This window comes from Lepidochelys kempii, chromosome 4 (assembly GCF_965140265.1).
Source record: "Lepidochelys kempii isolate rLepKem1 chromosome 4, rLepKem1.hap2, whole genome shotgun sequence".
NCBI classification, from domain to species: Eukaryota; Metazoa; Chordata; order Testudines; family Cheloniidae; genus Lepidochelys; species Lepidochelys kempii.
This window is the reverse complement of record NC_133259.1, coordinates 83,848,756-83,858,765: the sequence shown is the minus strand read 5'-3', so window position 1 is coordinate 83,858,765 and position 10,010 is coordinate 83,848,756. Positions and strand designations below refer to the sequence as shown.

General features: G+C 41.9%; 1 protein-coding gene across 4 annotated transcripts in view; it reads right to left on the bottom strand.

Moving 5' to 3' along the window:
* Positions 1 to 2,533: 2,533 nt before the first annotated feature.
* Positions 2,534 to 10,010, bottom strand: part of FGL1 (fibrinogen like 1) — a 70,985-nt gene continuing 63,508 nt past the window's right edge. For all 4 annotated transcript variants that reach the window (XM_073341909.1, XM_073341906.1, XM_073341908.1 and 1 more), the window contains exon 9: positions 2,534 to 9,819. In XM_073341909.1, the coding sequence (XP_073198010.1) occupies positions 9,660 to 9,819 (160 nt within the window). In that variant the 3' untranslated portion in view covers positions 2,534 to 9,659. The remainder of the gene's footprint in view (positions 9,820 to 10,010) is intronic.

Below are 10,010 nucleotides of genomic sequence, written 5' to 3'. Positions count from 1 at the left end.
AGGATTGTATTCCTAACAGCCCAATAGCACCTTATTTCAGTGTGACTAGTTTGGAATGTGAGGATGTGATCCTTCACTTCCCAGCTTATGGCTGCCTCTGCTGCTTAGCCAAAGGCCTTAGCCTAAGAACAGGGCCTCATACTGTCACAGTAAGGCCCTTACACTGGCAGACAGTGATTTTGATTCTTTCTTTTATACTTCTATAACTAGCTAAGTGATAAGAATACACCTAAATTCTTTGAGTATAGGCCTTTACAGATATGCCTGAATATCCATATCCTAACAGGGGGCATTGGGCAGAGGAGACATGTGGGGCGGTCACGTGTCCTCCCCTTTGGATTGTGTAGAGTGACCAGATGTCCTGATTTTATAGGGACAGTCCCAATATTCAGGGCTTTTTCATATATAGGCACCTATTCCTCCCCACCTCCTGTCCCGATTTTTCACACTTTTTATCTGGTCACCCTAAGATTGTGCCCTCCCCCCCAACTAGGGGGAGGCAAGAGTTGTCTATGCCTTAGTAGTGCACAAGGCTAAACAACTGAGCCTTGCATTGCATCACTGGCCAAACAAGGAGGATTGACAACCCCCCTTTGCCCAAATCGGCCATCACCAAGACACATCTCCTGTGATTAATTTCTAACCCAGATCCATAAAACATACTAACAATATAAATACATTATTCCTTAAATATTTCCTATACATATCTCTTTCAATGATTATGAATCTTAACAAGTTATGAGATTTCTACAGGTACCTTACATGTTACTCTTTGTGCATAAATATTCTGTAAGACATATTTGGTGTAGTAAGTTTATGAGGTCTGAGGTGGGAGATGTTTGCAAAGAATAGGGGACTCTTTACCAAGGGATTTCTGTGTCACAGGACCAATGCCATATGTTTCTGTGTAGTAAATCTGCAGCTTCCTTATCCTCCTAAAAATCAGATATCATTTGTTGGGTTTTTTTAATTTATTTTCTGTCAGGCAGGACATCTTTCATAGTAAATAGCTCCATTTGTACGTTTCCCCAACATCCACTTAAAACAGATGTGACACTATTGCAGAATCCATGACAACTTAGTGGTTATGGTGCTTTAATAAATCTCTAATGGCAGGAGCCTAATTTCAGCTCATTTCACAGAGATTTCATAACATCCCTTCTATTGCTATGGGAATGTAGCCATTTTTTAAGAGTTGTTTTCAATTCTTCAAGAATGTTCCAGTAATCAGTACTAGATACACAGGAGTGATTCATAAGAGAAAAAGACACAGACAGTGAGAGTTAAATATAAGACAAATAATATTACATCATTATGGACACATTAATATGGGATCCTTAGGATCTGAGTCTGGTGGTCTGAAGATCCCAATGCAACAGTGAGGCAGTAAGACATCAATATCTAAGTTTTAAAATATCTACTAATTTTTGGTGCCTGTTTTGAGATCTCCAAGTTGAGCTCCAGGTGAACTGAAACACCCCAAAAGTGTGGGGAATTAAAGCCAAGAAACTTTTTCTCCAATCTTCAGCTGTAGTGGAGCAGCACTTAACCCAGCTGAAGAGGGATACAGGCAGTTTAAAGCCACCATTGTGCTCCTCAGGTCTTTGGGCCACTGAGGTACTGTTCCTGTCCCTGCTGTGAATTAGAGAAGCCTGAAAGGGATGTTTGGCCATCTGGGGAGCCCTTACCCTGCACTTTTCCCCTGGTGACATGCACTGTGCCAGCAGCTGGGCTGAGAACTGGCCTGAGGCTCTGACCCTTTCAAAGGAACATCACAGGATGTTAGTGGGGTAGCAGTGTGTAAGGGGGAGAGTTAGCGGAAGTAATTCTAGGCAGCCAGTGGGGCTTCAGAGAAAAATCTTTGCAGGAAAGCTATAGGTCAAATTATGGCAGGAACTTCCTCTCTCTCCTCAGTGCACCACTCTCTCCCTAAAAAATAAACAAACAGGGCACTATGTTAGGTTTCTGACTGTAGGGAGAGGTTAGAAGGCAGATTTCTAATGGATCTATGCCTCCTACTCCACTTAATTCATGCTGATTTATGATTTCCATTCTTTCACTCTCCAAAGAGTTTAACAATTTGAAGGGAAAGGAAAACTATTAGAATAACTGCTAGTTATAAACATTGAGACATTTCTCACAAAGGATGATTAAAGAGAGGGCTTTTTTGCTTGGCGTATTGCTGGTAGCTAGGATAGTGTTCTTTGTTCAATCATGAATGACCCAGCAAAACCCTTATTATTTCTTTGATTGTTCTTTATTTGGGGTGTATAATTTGTATCAAGTGAAACAAATTCATTCTGCTCTGTGTTGTGGTTCCTATCTAATGATTGAACAAATACACTGATCTTTGTTCTACAATCATGCATGAATACTAGTCTGCTCCAGGACATGTTCAAACCTGTAGAGGAAACAAGTTAATACTAACAGGCAATGCCAGGCACAACAAGGAACACTTAGCAGCTTGTGATTTCACTTCCAAATTGTACTTTAAAAAAAAAAATCCATCTGAACTTGTTCTTTAAAAATAAAGGTTTTACTTATTTGATAAGAAACATGGGATCACATTTGAGTTAAAAACACTTTACTCATACATTTTAATACAGTCCGCATTGATTATAGACAAAGAAAAACATGGAAATGGGGGAGGGGGAATTATATTTTATTTGCATAATGCCACCAATATACCAGGCGCTTTTCAAGCAGCTAGGAGGACAAGATCCTGGTCCTCAGGAGGTTACAATCCAAATAAACAATGTGCAAACGCATGAAAAAATATGCAGAAAGAGGGTTGCTTTGTGTAACCGGGTTGTACATCAATCTAGAGTACGTTTCCTCATGAGATTTCCAAAAGGGGAAGGGAAATGGCTTTTTCTGCCACTTTTGCATTCAAATGTTAGGAATATGTCCTAGCTCAGCTGACGAGTATTCGCAAAAAGAAACGGAGTACTTGTCACACATCCGATGAAGTGAGCTGTAGCTCACAAAAACTTATGCTCAAATAAATTGGTTAGTCTCTAAGGTGCCACAAGTCCTCCTTTGCTTTTTGCGAATACAGACTAACACGGCTGTTACTCTGAAACCTGATGAGTGTTGTTCGCATTCTCATAAGTTGATTTATCCTACATAAGCCTTGATTTATCATAAGCCTTGATTTATCCTACAACAAGCTCAAGAAAACTGCTGAAGATTTTATCAGCAAGTTTGGGAACAATCTATTTTTTTTCTGCTAGAGAATTTACTATTTAAGCCTTCCATGTCTTATATTTACATTAAGTGCAATTAGATCAGCCTCAGTAGGGCTTCTTTGAATGCATTAAGTAATCTTCCTTCCTTTTTCCTCTCCAAAATACTAAGGGTAATTTCACTGTTATCTGTAATATCATTCATGGCTTGGCAGAGAATGAACCCTCCTCAACTCAGGCTTCTGAAAGGAATTTGAGAATTCCCACAGGAAAGAATGCGTTTCTAACATCTCTAGAAACCTATCTTTTTGTTTGGAAAAACAAGCGTTCATCTTCACTCTACTGATTCAGACTTATAGAGTGTGCATGAGGAAGATGCAGGATCACTTTGAGTTTAATGAGAAAATTGGCTAGAAATAACTACTGGAGGCTCTCTTTTGTTGTTGAATATATCATATTGTACACATGTGTATCTTCCTGTCTTCTGTGGATTTTCTATGTGACTGAACTGTTCTACACTAGTATGCTGAAAATGCATCCAGTCCTGTGACTGGATCTTTTAAAATATTTTTTTAATTGCTACTAAAGCATAAGTTTAAAACCCATTATAGAATTTAAGCTAAAGTTTATACTGCAGCATAGAGATGCATATGAACCACATCTCATTTATTTATAGGCTTTCCTCCAGCCCTCATCAGCCTGGTATCTGAATGCCACACATTTGTGTATCTACTCTCAGCAGACCCTGTGAAGTTAAAGTAAATGTCACACCTGTTTTACAGGGGTTCAATGTCACACAGTGAATCCATGAGAGAGCCTGGAACAGAATCTAGATCTCTTTATCCCCAGTCTGTTGCCTTAATCACAACACCTTCCTTCTTTATTTCCCAATGTATAGTGTGTGACCCGAGAAGGAATTTAAATAGTGAATAGTACTGAGTGGGGCAGGACACTGGCCACCAAGTAAAACCATGGAGAGATACATGAATCCCCTGGGATTGTTGCAAGAACTTTCATAGTAGCGGCACAGGAGCCAGCAAAGAGAGCTGAGATCAGGGGAGTTTGATTGGAAACCTGCTGGAGGAGAAGGGAGGCAAGCCCCTGTTTCTTAGTGGCAGAGTGTGTGTTCTCAAGAGTGTCTGCTTGCTTGCTAGGTTGCTTTCAGTTTGCAAAGTGTGGTAAGGGGCAGTGTGTTGTGAGAAAAGGATCACAGCTGAGCTTTGATTAGGGGACCAGGCTTTCCTAATCAGCAGGCCTATAAAGGCAGCCAACTGGTCAGTCAGCAGCACATGAGCCAGAAAACAACCGAAAACAGGGGAATTTGGAAGGGAAGCTGCAGGGGGGATTTTGTGTGCAGTGTGGGTTATCTGTTGACAGAAGCTTTGGATGGGAGGCCATGCCTGTTACAGAGGCAGCAGGGGTAGTAACCCCAAGAATGGACAAGACAATGAAGATGGAGGATGTACATTATTCTGGAGAGGGTACCTGAAAGATGCTTCATTTGTATGATGTGCTGCCTGATAGAGCTGATGGAAGAGAAGATCTGAGGTTTTGAAATGCAAGTAGAAACTATGGTTGAGTTTTGAAGGGGATTTGAGCTGATGATGAAGGAAAGGCCAGAAGAGGTTGAAGGGGAAAACTCAAGACTTGCAGATGGAAGCTGGACTGGACAACTGTGAGGATAGACTGCTGGATGAATTAAGTGGCCAGTGGAAACATGTGCTTACAAGAACCAGTCAGAGGAAAAGATCAGCAAACACAGGAGACAGAGCCAAGGAATAGGTTTGCTGAATTGGAAAATGAAGGGGAGAGAGAGTCACTAACAGAAGATGGGAGATCAAGGAAGAGTGGCTAGCCCTACAAAAAGAAGGGCAGAGACAATGGAGATAACCAGAGTTCAGAGCTACAGGAAGACAGAGGATGACTCTCAGAAGATTGCAAGTGAGAACAGAAGGCAAAAAGATTTGCATCCAGAAGGGGCAAGGTTGGAGAATCACACCAATACCAGGAATTCAAGAGCAATGAATAAGTAATAACCACTACAGAAGATCCACATTATTGCCTGGAAACTTCTTGGGAGCCAATCAGGAACCATGGGGCTGCTGTCTATCAAACTCTTGAGGCAGAACTTCCTGTGGTCTGTGTCCACAGCAGGTCATGGGATGTGTAGTGCAAATTGGTTACAGCTGCTGTTGGATGGCAGCCTGGAGCTTTCAGTTGCCTAGGAGCTCTACTAGCCCGAGTTCTAGACTTCTGGGGCCTTACACTGAGGATAGGATGGAGATTAAAGATAATCTAGGAATAGCCCACCACCTAAATGAATATGTGGCCTCAGTTCTTAAGAATGAAGAGCCTGGGCACAGTAGCAGGGTGTCTAATGAGAAAGAAGATAAGTAAAAATTACAAGATCCAAGGTGGAAGCCAAACTCAAACAACTTAATGGGACCAAATTGGAAGCTGTGGATTGTCTTAATCTAAGAATATTAAAAGACCTGGCACATGAAATTACAAGACCAATAGCAAGGATGTTTAATGAATCTGTAAACTATGGGCCATACCCCACTGGAGAACTGCAAATATAGTACCTATATTTATGAAAAGGGTGGTCGGGGAGAAAGTGGTATGGGAAACTATAGTTTGACCTGAATTGTATGCAAGGTCTTAGAACAAATTTTGAAAGACAGAGAAGGTAAGGATAGAGAGGTAAACAGTAACTGGGATAAAATACAACATGCTTTTACAATGGATAGCTCATACCAGACCAACCTGATCTCTTTCTTTGAGAAGACAACTGATTTTCTAGACAAAGGAAATGCAGTAGATTTTAAGCTATTTGAATTTCAGGAAATCAATTGATACAGTTTCACATGGGAAATTATTAGTTAAATTGGAGAAGATGGGGATTAATATAAGAATCGAAAGGTGGATAAGGAACTGGTTAAAGAGGACACTACAGTGGGTCATAATGAAAGGTGAACTGTCAGGCTGGAGGGAAGTTACTAGAGGAGTTCCTCAGGGATCAATGTTGGGACCAATTTTATTTAACATTTTCATTCATTACCTTGGCACAAAAAGTGGGAGTGTGCTAATAAAATTTGCAAATGAGACAAGGTGACGTGGTGTTGCAATTATGGAGGAGGACCAGAATATCATAAAAAAAGATTTGGATAACCTTGAAAACTGGAGTAATAGAAAGGAGATGAAACTTAATAGTGCAAAGTGCAAGGTTATGCATTTAGGGACTAACAACAAGAATTTTTTCTTATAACCTGGGGACATAACAGTTGGAAGTGAAAGAGGAGGAGAAAAACCTGGATGTATTGGTTGATCACAGGATGACTATGAGCTGCCAATGTCATGGGGCCATGGAAAAAGTCAGATGCAATCCTCGGATGCATCAGACGAGGTATTTCCAGTAGAAATAGGGAAGTGTTATTACCATTATACAAGGCACTGATAAGACCTCATCTGGAATACTGTGCGCAACTCTCTTAAACATGGACAAGCAAAGAAATTCAAAGTAGAACAGGTGCAGAGAGAGGCTACTAGGATGGTCAGAGGAATAGAGAATCTCCTTTATGAGATGAGGCGCAAGGAGCTTGATTTGTTTAGCCTAATGAAATTAAGGCTGAGGGGAGATATAATTGCTCTCTATAAACACATCAGAGGGATAAACACAAGGGAGGGAGCAGAGTTAAGAGCCAATGTTGGCACAAGAAAACTTGGATATAAACTGGCCATCAACAGTTTAGGCTTGAAATTAGGTGAAGGTTTCTAACCATGAGAGCAGGGGTCTCAAACTCAAATGAGCACGAGGGCCACATGAGGACTAGTACATTGGCCTGAGGGCCGCATCACTGACCCTGCTGCCCCGGCCCTGCCCCCATTCCAACCCCTTCCCCGAAATAAATTCTTACAGCTGTTCAGTTGAAAAGCTCTAGTATCTCCATGTTTTGGAATAGGAACTTGAAAAATACAAGCCAGGGATGTATCTTTTGCTTATCCTTGAAAAAACCCCCACCCAAATCTGGCCAAATTATAAGCTTTTGAAAACTCTCAGTTTACACATGCTCAGCAGAGACTTAGACTTTTGCAGCTCAGTTCTCTAATGACTCAGTTTGCCTTGGGCATACTACATCTTAGGGCTACTGGGGCAGAGTAGAACTTTGCCTGAAATTGCTGCTTCTGGCTGTGAGAGTGGAAGTAAGGACTGAGAGTAGGAAGGCTGTCTCTCCTGTGCTCATGAGCACTCTCCTGCAAACCCCCAGGCAGTATGGAGGCAGAAATTTCCTGACTTGAATGCTGAAGGGACAAGAGCCAGATTGGGGGGACACAAGAGAGAGTAGAGTGGAACAAGGACACTGGCTGGGCATAGACTTGGAGTGAAAGCTAGGGGCGGGGAGGGATGCTACACTGAGATTGGATGAGGAGCTGGGGGTGGGAAATGGGACTGAGTGAGCAAGGAAACTGGGACAAGGAGCCTGGGTTGGGAAAGACTGTGGCTTGGACGGGGAGCCTGGATGTGACTGGGCAAGGACAATGGGAATGGAGCAAGGATTCTGGGAGGATCTAGACTGGGACTAGTTAGGAAAGGATCTGCAAGGAGGGGGAGAGCCAGTACTGGAAAAGGAACAGGCTAAAGGGACAAGTGGTAGAAGGGGGCAGTCTTGTTGAGGTGAGGGGGTCACAAGGGTCTGTTACCTGTAAAGCATGCTATACGTCAGAATTTAGACTGAAAGTCAAGATTCTGAAGACTCAGCATTCCTCTGCTGTCTGCAAATATCTGTGAAACCCTCTGGAAAAGGGAGTGTTCCATTCCCCCTCTAGTCATTAGTTCACGTAGAAGATAACCTACTGCTACTATCAGTTACTCCGTGAGCTCAAGTGGCAGAAGTCTGTGCTATGGATCTAAAGGTTCCAACCCTGCTGGATGTCATGATGGAAATGGGTTCAGCTTTTCTTTAAAATTACACACAAAAACTACGTTAAAAGAATGTTAAGTTTGCTAAAGCAAGCACTCAAAAGCTAGGAAGTGCCAGAATTAAAGTTGCCCATGTAACCTTAATTTGGCTCCCCTGTGCGTATGTATTATGATACAGTCTTTAATTACAGGATCATACATTATATTTTCCACTGGACCCCTGCCCCATTCAGTGCACAGCATGTCCACTCATAGGTGCTGGAACTAAGGGTGCAGCATGGTTTGAAATGGTGTCAATCACATACAGAGTTTACAGTTTGGTTCAATGGCTCTCAGCACCCCCAGTATACAAATTGCTCCAGAACCATTAATTTTGGGTGCTCAATTTGAAACAACTAGGACCTGATTTTTCAGAGTGCTTTGAGTTATATAGCACTCTGTATGTTCAAAGCACAGCTCCCATTGACTTCAGTTGCAGCTGTGAGTGCCCAAGTCAGGCACCCAGAAAATGAGGAACCCACAATTAGTGGCCATCTGTGAAAAGTTTGGTTTAAGTGACTTGCCCACATCACATCGGAACTATATGGTAGCAGTAGGGATAGAACCCAATTTTCCAGGACAGCACGAAAGGGCCTTAACCACAAGACCATTCTTTTTCTTCATTCAAGCTACTGCCTCATTCACTACCCATCTTTCAACTTCTGCAGCAAATGACACAGGACTCCTGCATACAACACCTTCATTCTACACAACCAGGATTAATTCCCAGAAACAGTCCATTCTGTGCACTAAACGAGGCGCCTATAACATGATTTTAATGTCATTTTTATGTGTAATATATAGTCACATTGCTTTTTAGGACAATAGAGTGAATCTATTTTGTAATTTTTCCATTAAATCCTATTTATTGTGCATAGATTTCGATATAGATGGTTTCCAAATGAAAAAAAGTCCAAAATAGTGTGGGCCAAGTTGGCATCCCCTCCTGTACCCCATTCTCCAGAAGGCACAGATTGCACCTGTGTACCAGCCTAGTCTCTTGTGTCCTAGGAAAGGACAGGTGATTCCCACTGCTGTCGTTCCTCAGAGGTTCTAGCATTGTAGGCTGCTTTGAATTCCACTGGGGATTCCAAAGGAACCTCACCAGCAGAGGCTACAATAGCACTGCACTCCTCCTTCCTGACCAATACCGCTCGCTTTTGGGGAAGTCCTGGCCCCCCTTGTGCCTGTCAGTCAAGTGGAAGTTCCCCCTTCTTCTAGGGATCTACTGCTAAGTATTCTACATGGGTGAAAGTTGCCATAAACCCTGGGTGAATGTTGACCGGTCTCTTTAGCAATCCCATACAAGTTATTTGTATCTCCAGGCTCAAGGCCAGATTCTATTCTCATTTATACCCATATAACACCACTGATTTTAATGAAGTTATTCCAGATTTATACAGGCATAAATGAGGCAGGGGAGCGGGGCTGGTGGAGGGAGAAATCTGCCCATCTGGCTTAATTTGAATGGATTTGCTAAAAGATTAACTGGATGAATTATATTAACTAGATATTTAAACAACATTGGGTTCAAAGTCTGCTGGTCTGACCTTCATAACAACAGATTTCAGAGAATACCACCACCCATGCCATGTGTACCAAACAATTCCATTGTCTGTCTTTGCTGTATAAGGTCCTTTGTAGTACACACCATTCAGGTTGGAAGAGTGACACCTGGTGGGAAAGAAGGGGAAAACAAAAATAAGACATTCATGTTAATTAAACAAATCTGTTTTGTCTAAAAGCTTCAGGGATTTGTAGTTGTTGCATGAGCCAAAAAAATCACTATGTTGATGACAGTCTAGTTTGACAGCTGCAGGAATCTGTATTCATGGGACTCAATGCCACTAAACAATAAAGGCTAA